This window comes from Oncorhynchus mykiss, chromosome 27 (genome assembly GCF_057628025.1).
Source record: "Oncorhynchus mykiss isolate SJ-2025 chromosome 27, ASM5762802v1, whole genome shotgun sequence".
NCBI classification, from domain to species: domain Eukaryota; kingdom Metazoa; phylum Chordata; class Actinopteri; order Salmoniformes; family Salmonidae; genus Oncorhynchus; species Oncorhynchus mykiss.
Genome location: NC_143048.1, coordinates 14,917,517 through 14,929,539, shown reverse-complemented (window position 1 = coordinate 14,929,539; position 12,023 = coordinate 14,917,517). Strand labels below are relative to the sequence as shown.

Genomic DNA, 12,023 nt, shown 5'->3' with positions numbered 1-12,023 from the left:
TGAGAGAAATTGAGGAACTACCCATGGCAAGAAAATCAGTTTGCCATCTTGCGAAACCTTTTTTCCTCTTGGGGTTTCTCTTTGTCTTAAATGAAAAAGTGTCAATGGAAGTCGTAGTCTATTCAGTACAAACAGAGAAGTTTGTATAAGTGTAACATTTGCTCTTTGACTTCTTGCCTCTGTGTTTCCATGGCAACCAGTACTTTTTCTTGTGAAGATGGCATGGAGGAGGATGGAGTTAGCGAGGGCTTGAACTCTCCTGCAGGTCAGGCTCACCGGGGCTTAGTGGCAGCTCAGGGCTCTGCTGTAGGTTTTCACAGCCCTTTTCTGGGATTAGACCTATATTAATAGCCCTTTTAAAGAGCCTGATCCCCGACTCTGGCTTTTCTCCATTCAAGTTTGTTCACCCTTATGTATCCCAGACCAATTTAGATCACTGTCAACCACTACACAGTGAATAATCTTGTGGTTCACACACACATTGATGTGTGAAACTATTAAAACATGAACCTGGTGACGTGTCATATAGCAGATGTAGACAGACAGAGCTCTATTACAGGTAGTGGTGTGCAGTCCTTCTTATGGTGCAGTAGTATATACATTTTAGTGGGTATTCGTTGCTGTGCTGTTGATCCAGGTGCAAACAGTTTACCTGGCTGGAGATTTCCGAGGTGTTTCACATTTGTGAATCAGCGCTCCACTGTCAGAGCCAGGAGCATGATGAGAGGAAGTTCATGCGCTGTCCTCAGTATCCTGGCTAAATGCATCAATGAAATGACTAGGCCCCCTACATGCCACATCATGAAGTTATCAAAATAAATCTTCAGAGAAGGCCTAACTTCAGTTGAAACAAATTATCTTTAGGGTGTTTTTTATTATTTAAATCAGGGCTGTTCAATGTCAATCCTGGAGGGACAAAAACAATTCTGTTTTTCCTCCTCTCCTTCTAACAATGAACTACCAGGTAGAAACAAAATCCAGAAGTGTTTAGGCCCTCCAGGACCGGAATTGAACAACGCTGATTTAAATGTTCACATTGGTATTATTAACCATAGTAACAGCAGGTCGATGGAAAAGAGACCTTGACAATTATTTGACTGAAGTCTATTTTCCACGTTAGCACCACCTGCCTCTCTGACCCTCCCCTCCATATCCTGCAGGTGAAGGCAAGAACCTGGGTCCGTGTTCGGGGCCCAACCGACAGCGGGACCTCTGCACGTTCTGCACCATCAGCCTGGACCAGGAGGAGGTATTCCGGACCAAGGTGTTTGACAAAAGCCTCAGGTAACATTTTTTTTATAGTAGTATTATTATAATGATATTATATAATCTATGCCATTTAGCAGATGCTTTTATCCAAAGCGACACAGCCCTGTGCATACATTTTACAGATGGGTGGCCCTGGGTTTAAATCCGCAAATCTGGTGTTGCTAGCACAATGCTATATCAACTAAGCCACAATCTCCCTCCATCCTCATCCTCAGACTAAAGGTAGTCACTATCTGGCCATGCTACAAAGGTCTGAACTCGGAAGTATGACTTTCTCTCATAAAATATGATTTTAACCACTAACGATAGGCCTAGTCCTAAATAAAGAATACACCATTCATATACTTGCTCATCAGTCACAATAATCTAGCCAATTATGTTCTTTGTAGCATGGGCATCTAGTGATCACCTTACAAAAGGGCACATGTAGGCTACCTTCGTATGTTCAAAAGTACCTCACAGCACTGCCTGCAAGAATAGCGCAGTGAAGACATTGCTCTTGTCATGTTAGCCTAGTCTATATTGCACTATTGCCATGGTGATATCATATGATGTGTAACATCCTCTTCCTGCAGGGCCCAGATCTTTTTTCATTGATAATTTTGTGTCAATGTCATCAGGCAGGGTAATAACAGTATAATTTCCTTAACATCTCCCCTAATGTTGAAATGTGTTCTTCACGATCAATGTGGAGGTGTCATGTAACACCATTGAAACCCTTTAGCCTTAATGTTTATTGTAACCTGGAGACGACTAGGACTGCCTCCCCAACTAGATACGCTTCTCGAGTCCAGGAAGAACAGAAGGACACCCTGCCGAGTTGGATGTTTGTGGGCATAGTGTCAGTTGGGCAACACCAGACGAGGACGGTGTTAGCTAGGCTAAATCCTCTACGAAGAGAGCAGACATATTTGATTTGAAACTAACTATGCTGCTTACAAGCTCCCCATTCAGAGCTGTCTGGGGGAGATGGACACGGGTAGAACCTAATGTTTCTGGTTCCAGTCTCGCTCATCTCACTGTAAACACGGTGCTCGTCTTCTCTAGGTATTTCACAACGCACAGCAGTTTTTTTATTTATTTTTTCTCTCCACTGTCACAAACCCGCCGTTCAAAGGGCTCCTTTTAGTGTCTGAGGAAGTGTATCCTCCCACTCTCTCGCTCTCTACTTCTCTATCTCTACCTCGCTATCTATCTATCTCTCTATCTCTCTCTCTCTCTACCTCTCTCTGTATATGCATGGTCTTTCATATGGCTGTAAGACTTGAAGAATCTCTCTCTGTAGATTCCCAAGGTTGTTGCCTCCCGCCACTGTCACGTTGCACAAAGTTGTCATATGTGACAACAATTGCAGTGGAGCAGCTATACCGGTACCATATTACTCTCTACTTATGTGGGTTCAAAGGACAATGCCACTCAAACTATATAGAACCTTCAAAATACAGAAAGCACAGTATGCATTTTGTGACAATCTGTGAGAACTGTGACAATTTTAGCATTTTGATTGCTGGCAAATGCCAGAAGATTTTGAGTGGAATTTTTCATTAACGTTAGGATGTGTTTTGTTGATTCTAGGGCGTATTCATTACGCCGATTCTGTTGCAAAATGTTTCTTAAACGGAAGCGAACTGGGCGAAACGGGGAGGGACCTACCTGAATTTGTCCAATAAAAACTTGTTTGGACTAATGCTTACACCTGTTTTCTGTCTGAGAGGGAAGGAACGGGACAACGAAAGAGAGTGTGTGTGTGTGTGGAGGCTACAAGTGCGTAAATCCATGTGATTATGTGCACTGAAGGATGAGTGGGCGTCTGCAGCCTGTTGCCAAACCCTCACTGCGGAAGTGATAGGCAAGGCATTTCACCAACCGTGCATGCAGTATTACATAGAAGCTAGCCTTACTTGAACAGATCATAACGTTATTAGCACTGTTTGACTTTATTAAGATAATGGAACAAATGTCTGTCAGTTGTCCTGTTTTCGTACTGGTTTGTCATACACCTGCTAGCAACGCTTAAACCTGCTTAGCTTCTACTGTTTTGAGAAGGCTGCAGAATGGTGTAGCTAACAGCCACTCTGGCTTCTCTTTACATAAATTATGCCTCATACCAGAGTAACTACCAAAGTAACAATTTAGCATAATAACCATGTAACAAGCTAGTAACTATGTGCAGTTATGGAACATTACCATAATTGTATTTTCTTGAAAAATATTAAAAACAGTGACCGTTAGGCTCAGAAGGGCTCTTTCTCAATTGTCTAAAAACATCTGTCCTCGCCACTTCCTTCATTGCACTGATCTGAAAGAACTGACCAGGTGAAGCCTGATGCGCTTTCCCCATATTGCTTTCACCTAGCAACTATTTCTAAGTGATGGGGAGGAGATGAAAATATAATAGATTTTTAAGCAATTGAGATTGGGCTCAGGACTGTGAGCGAGACACGTAACCCAATGGAAGGGGGGAAAAATAAATGTACAAGGTTTAAGTTGCACCAGCTCCTTTTCAAAACATTCTCAACTGTCGGCCCATGCATAGTAATGAACACAAATGACCCTGGTCATAGCTGGATGGTACATCTGCTTGGCACCCTCTCTGCCTGCTATTCCAAACCACTTGTATGCTGGTCAGTCAGTCCTAGGAGGCCTGGCCACCACAGAGCTAGGCTATATTTAGCACCTGCTGTTTAATGATTGCTGATGGAGGGCGGTCTGTGGATAAGGCCTTGGTTTGTGTTGTCGTCGGTGTGTTGTCTTCTGGCCCTTGAAATAGTATCCTGGTCCCAGATTTGTTTGTCTTGCCAACTCCTTGTCACATAAGTTGTTTGGCTCAAAAAACAGTTCTGGGATCAGGCTAATCAGTCATAAACCCTTCCCAATGAAAAGCCAACCAAGTTTTCAGTAAATGTTCCCTTTCCACAGAGGTCAGCCTGTTCTCTGAACGTAGCCTAAAGATGGTGTTTTACACTTCACTTCAACGACTTCCTGTGTGGTTGTTTTCCAGCCCTTTCTACGGTGAGGACTTCTACTTTGAGATCCCACGACCATTTCAGTGTTTGTCCTTCTACGTATTCGCCAAGGGTGTTTTTCAGAGGGACCTGCCTGTCGGTGAGTAGGAACTGACACACACACACACACAGGTACACTATGCTTTCAGCTGGAGGATTTCCAAGTATGTTGACGTCTGTCGGTCCATGTGGGGTTTCAGGGAAAGTGTCCATCCGGAAGGAGGAACTGTGTAAATTCAGTGGGAAGGAGCACTGGTTCGGCCTGCAGCCCGTGGACCCTAACTCTGAAGTCCAGGTGGGTGTCAGTCAGACAGTGTTCAGACCTCTTTATGTGTACCCAGTTGGTCTGGGGGGGGGGTAAAGTTCACCTTCTAGTCATAGTGCTAGTTCCTATATGTGGTCATTGTCCAATGGTATTGATTCTAGTTGGTCACCAGTCAGACATTTGGCTTGGTCCAACTGTGTAACTGCAGCAGACACCTCCTCCTCACATCCTGTTGTTGTATTCTCTCTAAGCTGAGAGGCTTGGCAACTGGGCTGATCCACAGGGGCTCTAGCTCAATTGATAAAAAAAATCTCTTCTCACCTTGTCTTCTCCCCTTTAATCTACACTGATTGGAAAAGACTTGACAGGTGAAAACAATATGGTGGAAGCTCATTGGTTGGCTTTCACCTGGTCAATTCTTTCAGATCAGTGATGAGGCAATGAGAGGATGTGCTTTTTAGAAAATTGAGAAAGAACCAGGAGCTCTGCTGTTTCTGATGGCAGGACTTCTGGCTCAAAGGAAGGAGAAAGACTGGGAAAAAAAGAGGACTTCCGCTCTCCAAGGTGTATTCAATTGTTGTTCTTCTTTCCTCTCGGTTACATAATGGTGTCATTAACCTGGTGGTGAGTGTTTTTTGTTCTTGAGTGATGAGCAGAGTTTAGGATATTGAAATCTGGCTGAGAACGGGCTGAAATAACCCGTGTCCTGCTGCCACAGCATCCTGAACTGACCTAAGCCCGCAGACATGTTACCCAATCACAGTAGGCTGTGTAGGACAGTTCCATTTAACCCTATTTCACGCCACAGTTGTAGCATTTCATGTTTAGTCGTGCCTTAGTCTGGGCTATTCTGAGGAGTGATTTGCTACAGTGACTCACTCTGAAGATGACCAGGGCTGCCTCCCCAACTAGAGGCACAGCTTGAGTCCAGGAAGAACAGAAGGACACCGAGCCGAGTTGGATGTGTGTGTTTATGGGCATAGTGTCAGTTGGGCAACACCAGACGAGGACGGTGTTAGCCAGGCTAAATCCTCTACGATGAGAGCAGACATATTTGATTTGAAACAAACTATGCTGCTTACAAGCTCCCCATTCAGAGCTGTCTGGGGGAGATGGACACGGGTAGAACCTAATGTTTCTGGTTCCAGTCTCGCTCATCTCACTGTAAACACGCTGCTCGTCTTCTCTAGGTATTTCACAACGCACAGCAGTTTTTTTTTCTTTTTTCTCTCCACTGTCACAAACCCGCCGTTCAAAGGGCTTCTTTTAGTGTCTGAGGAAGTGTATCCTCCCACGCTCTCTCTCTTTCTCCCTCTGCCTCTCTCCCTCTCTCTCTGCAGATGCATGGCCTTTCATATGGCTTTAAGACTTGTAGAATATTTTTTCTATCTCTCTGCAGAATCCCAAGGTTGTTGCCTCCTGTCGCTGTCATGTTGCACAAAGTTGTCATGTGAAAACAATTGTAGTGGAATTGCCCTAGTCTAGGCTATTCTGAGGAGTGTTTTCTACAGTGACTCACCCCGAAGTAGGTGTTCCAAGTCTTGTTACATCAGTGATGGACTGCAGTGTGTGCTTGTGTTCTCTCTGAAAAAGGGGTTGAAATTGATGCAGAAACTGCGAGTGCAGTTGGCAATAGGCTGAGAAGAACAGAGTGAGTTAGAAGTGATTGCTTCTGTGCAGTTGTTTGATGGTACAGATTGGAGTATGTTGAAGTTGCCCTTTTAGAAGTGCTTAAGGTTAGAGCTTGGGGAGGATAATCTGTTCCTATATCTGTGCCAAGTGGATACTTGTACATGGACCTGATAGTACAATACAGGACATGTTTTGAAGGTGAGTGGCAGTGAGCTGGGTCGCTTACATTAGGCCACGCAATAGAAAATGCTTTGCAGCAGAACATTCGAGTGCTTCTTAGTCCAGGTAGTTTGTCCCTGCTTCAGTCCATTTTCCTTCGTTCAGTGTCCTAATGAACATGTACCGAGGGACATTAACTCAGCCCAGCAGGCATGCCAGGGTAGTTCTCACCATGTCGACCAAGGCTTATCTTCCATTGGCAACAACGTAAGCGACAACAATCACTGTCTGAGCTCAACTCATGCTGTATTGCGGAGGGGAGAGGGAGTGCGTGCATTTGACACTTCTGAAGGCAATGCAGCAGCCTTCACCACATCCGACCTGATAAAGACTTTGAGCGTTGGTTCACATGACAGCTAGCTGTGGCTTATCACACTCCCTAATGCACACACAGCCACTACAAACCTGAAGCCACCATAGAGAAAGACTGGGGAGGTTAGAGGAGTCAGCCTTACTCATATCCACCACTTTAGAATGAACGTTTAACTCATTCATAGAGTAGGCTGCACTAACCTCTGAAAGTAAATTCTAAACGTATGTTCAGAGTACAGGATCTGGCATATACCACCAATGTTGATAGGAGAAATACTGAAGTAGGGCCTCCCGGGTGGCGCAGTGGTTAAGGGCGCTGTACTGCAGCGCCAGCTGTTAGGCCACGCAATAGCCTGGGTTCGCGCCCAGGCTCTGTCGTAACCGGCCGCGACCGGGAGGTCCATGGGGCGACGCACAATTGGCCTAGCGTCGCCCGGGTTAGGGAGGGCTTGGTCGGTAGGGGTGTCCTTGTCTCATCGCGCACCAGCGACTCCTGTGGCGGGCTGGGCGCAGTGTACGCTAACCAAGGTGGCCAGGTGCACTGGTGCGGCTGGCTTCCGGGTTGGATGCGTGCTGTGTTAAGAAGCAGTGCGGCTTGGTTGGGTTGTGTATCGGAGGACGCATGACTTTCAACCTTCGTCTCTCCCGAGCCCGTACGGGAGTTGTAGCGATGAGACAAGATAGTAGCTACTACAACAATTGGATACCACGAAAAAGGGGTAAAATTCAAAAAAAAATAAAAAAAGAAATACTGAAGTAATTCCTGTTGACTTTCAGAATGGTCTGATGTCATGTCACGTCTCTTCTCTAACTCCCCCCAGGGAAAGGTCCACCTGGAGATGCGTCTGAATGAACTGATCATAGAGAATGGCTCTATGTGCCAGCAGCTACTGGTTCGGTAAGTACTGATCCAGGGTCAGAATGTTTTCTTCCCCTTGATGGGTAAGGTTAGGGTGGGGTGTGTAGAATAATCTGATCCCAGATCTGTGGTTAGGGGCACCTGTTACCCTAAGAAGCTTTTAACACAAGTACATTAACATGTGGATTTTCTCTGTGCAGTCTTATTTGCTGTCGTTAAGCCTTTGTTTGTGGCTGGGCTAGATCGGCCAACACCATTAAGCCTCCCAGTCAGGCATCAATAGGCTCTAAGGAGCCAGAGCCCAGAGACCCAACCATGGTTTACCCTCTCTTCAGTTCCTCTTACCGCAGCTGTTTTCTCCTACTCGCAAATTCACCTCTGCTGTCTGTGTTCATTTTCAACATCCCTCCACACACACACACACACACACACACACACACACACACACACACACACACACACACACACACACACACACACACACAGCTCTCACAAACAACTTGTCTCCTCTGTTGGTGTTTGACTGTGCATCCATACTGTAGCGCTGTCCCTGAGCACTCCCTTTGGCATTGCATGTGTGTTTGTGTATTTCCAAGAGATTGTCATCTCAAGGGTTTTGTGTGCTTGCATTGTGTGTGTGCGTTAGTCAGTGGATGTTGTTGTTGCTTGGCTTCACTCATTCAAACCGCGGCAAGCAGGTTAATGAGGAGGAAGTGATGGCATCTCGACAGGAAACTGCTGTAGCACTGCTCCCACCGCTATGGTCGCTGCAGCTGGCGTCTCAGAACCGCCGCGCTGCCGTCGTTGGTGTGTCACCACTACCTGCTCACTGTTACTGTCTCCTCCACCCTGACTTGTCACTGTGGGAGGATTAGGGTAGTAAAGCTACTGGTAATTTACCAAAGTTACCAGAATCTTTGGTAGTTTTGGTAATTAATAAAAAATATATGGCAATCTATAGTAACTTTTGGTTATTTTTTATATATATATATATATACTTGAATAACTTTTTAAAAACTATTTATAGTATTCATAATATACACTAAGGGTGCAAAATATTAAGGATACCTGCTCTTTCTATGACAGACTGACCAGGTGAATGAGTTTTTAAAATCTACTTCAATCAGTGTAGATGAAGGGGAGGATACGGGTTAAAGAAGGTTTCTTAAGCCTTGAGACAATTGAGACATGGATTGTGTATGTGTTCCATCCAGGGGGTGAATGGGCAAGACAAAATATTTAAGGTCCTTTGAATCAGTTGAGGCTGCTGAGGGGCTCCTAATAATGGTTGGAACGGCACGAATGGAATGGCATCAATATTAGGAAGGTGTTTTTAATGTTTTGTCCACTAAGTGTACGTGTCCCATGAGTTTCTAGTGGATAGACCATATGTTTCAAGAGAAAATGGCCAAATTAATGAAGGATGCATCTAACCAACAATGGGACTATTTTCAATTAACTCTGCAACTCTTTCAGCTGTTCACTTTTTTCACAACTGCCCCTAGTTTGACATCAAAATATTGACTAAACAAATACATATTGACATGGTGAAAAATGTGTGTAAAAAATGTGTATATATATATATATATATATATATATATAAGGATATTTCATGCTGAAACCCTCATTAAACACCAATGCTATTAAAGGTTATGGTTTATTTAGGATTGTTTTACAGGTTTGTTTTTCTTTTTTTAATAATGCCCTGTGCCTAGACAAACCTACACTTCCTGCCTATCTCTTCTCTGAGAGTTAACAAATGAATAACAAAATCAGCCAATTCATTCACACCTTTGGTTGCATCCTGTACTGCTAATTTGCATTGCATCCTGTCTGGTGTTTACTATATTTCCAATGCATCATGAGATTATTATTATTTTTTTTACAATTATGAGCAGGCATTGCCTACTAAGTGGTCTAATAATGGTTGATGATGTCATTGGAAACACTTTTCTTCCTCTATATTTTTAACTACAAAACATAGAAACGTGCCATGATCAAACACCAGACAGGATGCAATGCAAATTAGCAGTACAGGGTGCAACCAAAAGTGTGAATGAATGAACAAATGAATAACAATCATTTAGTGAACCTGGGGGCCGTCCAGGAGCACACAGTCAAGCACACTGCAGAGGGAGGTGGTTACCCTCTGGGTCCCTGCATAAAGTGAGCAGGTCTGCTGCTGTTGAGCGCCTTGTACAGTGTGAACATACAGTGAGCAGGTCTGCTGCTGTTGAGCGCCTTGTACAGTGTGAACATACAGTGAGCAGGTCTGCTGCTGTTGAGCGCCTTGTACAGTGTGAACATACAGTGAGCAGGTCTGCTGCTGTTGAGAGCCTTGTACAGTGAGTAGGTCTGCTGCTGTTGAGCGCCTTGTACAGTGTGAACATACAGTGAGCAGGTCTGCTGCTGTTGAGCGCCTTGTACAGTGTGAACATACAGTGAGCAGGTCTGCTGCTGTTGAGCGCCTTGTACAGTGTGAACATACAGTGAGCAGGACTGCTGCTGTTGAGAGCCTTGTACAGTGTGAACATACAGTGAGCAGGTCTGCTGCTGTTGAGCGCCTTGTACAGTGTGAACACAGTGAGCAGGTCTGCTGCTGTTGAGCGCCTTGTACAGTGTGAACATACAGTGAGCAGGTCTGCTGCTGTTGAGCGCCTTGTACAGTGTGAACATACAGTGAGCAGGTCTGCTGCTGTTGAGCGCCTTGTACAGTGTGAACATACAGTGAGCAGGTCTGCTGCTGTTGAGCGCCTTGTACAGTGTGAACATACAGTGAGCAGGTCTGCTGCTGTTGAGCGCCTTGTACAGTGTGAACATACAGTGAGCAGGTCTGCTGCTGTTGAGCGCCTTGTACAGTGTGAACATACAGTGAGCAGGTCTGCTGCTGTTGAGCGCCTTGTACAGTGTGAACATACAGTGAGCAGGTCTGCTGCTGTTGAGAGCCTGTACAGTGAGCAGGTCTGCTGCTGTTGAGAGCCTGTAAAGTGAGGAGGTCTGCTGCTGTTGAGCGCCTGTACAGTGTGAACATACAGTGAGCAGGTCTGCTGCTGTTGAGAGCCTGTACAGTGAGCAGGTCTGCTGCTGTTGAGAGCCTGTAAAGTTAGGAGGTCTGCTGCTGTTGAGCGCCTGTACAGTGTGAACATACAGTGAGCAGGTCTGCTGCTGTTGAGAGCCTTGTACAGTGAGTAGGTCTGCTGCTGTTGAGCGCCTGTACAGTGTGAACATACAGTGAGCAGGTCTGCTGCTGTTGAGCGCCTTGTACAGTGAGTAGGTCTGCTGCTGTTGAGCGCCTGTACAGTGTGAACATACAGTGAGCAGGTCTGCTGCTGTTGAGAGCCTGTACAGTGAGCAGGTCTGCTGCTGTTGAGAGCCTGTAAAGTGAGGAGGTCTGCTGCTGTTGAGCGCCTGTACAGTGTGAACATACAGTGAGCAGGTCTGCTGCTGTTGAGAGCCTGTACAGTGAGTAGGTCTGCTGCTGTTGAGCGCCTGTACAGTGTGAACATACAGTGAGCAGGTCTGCTGCTGTTGAGAGCCTGTACAGTGAGCAGGTCTGCTGCTGTTGAGCGCCTGTACAGTGTGAACATACAGTGAGCAGGTCTGCTGCTGTTGAGAGCCTGTACAGTGAGTAGGTCTGCTGCTGTTGAGCGCCTGTACAGTGTGAACATACAGTGAGCAGGTCTGCTGCTGTTGAGAGCCTGTACAGTGAGCAGGTCTGCTGCTGTTGAGAGCCTGTAAAGTGAGTAGGTCTGCTGCTGTTGAGAGCCTGTACAGTGTGAACATACAGTGAGTGACATGGAACATTACCCTCCAGGCATACAGGAACACTCTTCCTGACACCTTATTTGTATATAACCACACATTCACCCCCCCCCCCCCCCCCCCCCCCCCGCCCTTTGCATAAACAATGGTAAAACTCTGTTTAATCCTAACCATTAAGTTATTATTGACACCTTCTTCCTCAAACAAAGGTGCTCATGTTCTGCCCTTCAACTGAAAACAGTACATCAACTAATCATGACAGATCAACTTTGGTCATCTTGTTAGATGCAGGAAAAATGCAACTTGAAAAGGATGTTACAATCTGAAAAGGCATTGGAAATGTATTCATGTCTGTTGCTGTAAAAAAGGGGGGAAATTAAATGTTTAAGGAAATTGTGTGTGTGTGTGGGGGGGTTCTTCTCTGACTCCTTTATGGTCAAATCATTTCTTTGCTGTGGTTTGGTTCAAGTTTTGGTCAGACTACGGGTTGAACTCCCCCTCAACCCTCTGGCTGGCTGTTAGTAATGCCCAATAAGCCCCACCCCTCATAGACTTAAATATATGTTTCTGTGTGAGTTTATTTAAGCAATATGGCCCGAGGTGGTATGGTGTATGGCCAACACCACGACTGAGGGCTGTTCTTATACAATGTGGAGCGCTTGGCTGTGGTATATTGGCCATGTACCACCAACCCCTGAGT

The 12,023-nt window shown here is 45.4% G+C and overlaps 1 protein-coding gene across 1 annotated transcript in view; it reads left to right on the top strand.

Moving 5' to 3' along the window:
- rasa2 (RAS p21 protein activator 2) overlaps positions 1-12,023 on the top strand; it is a 56,417-nt gene that overhangs the window by 2,147 nt on the left and 42,247 nt on the right. Inside the window, exons 2-5 of the mRNA XM_021587711.3 lie at positions 1,161-1,284; positions 4,271-4,374; positions 4,475-4,569; positions 7,524-7,600. Coding sequence (XP_021443386.2) covers positions 1,161-1,284; positions 4,271-4,374; positions 4,475-4,569; positions 7,524-7,600 — 400 coding nt within the window. The remainder of the gene's footprint in view (positions 1-1,160; positions 1,285-4,270; positions 4,375-4,474; positions 4,570-7,523; positions 7,601-12,023) is intronic.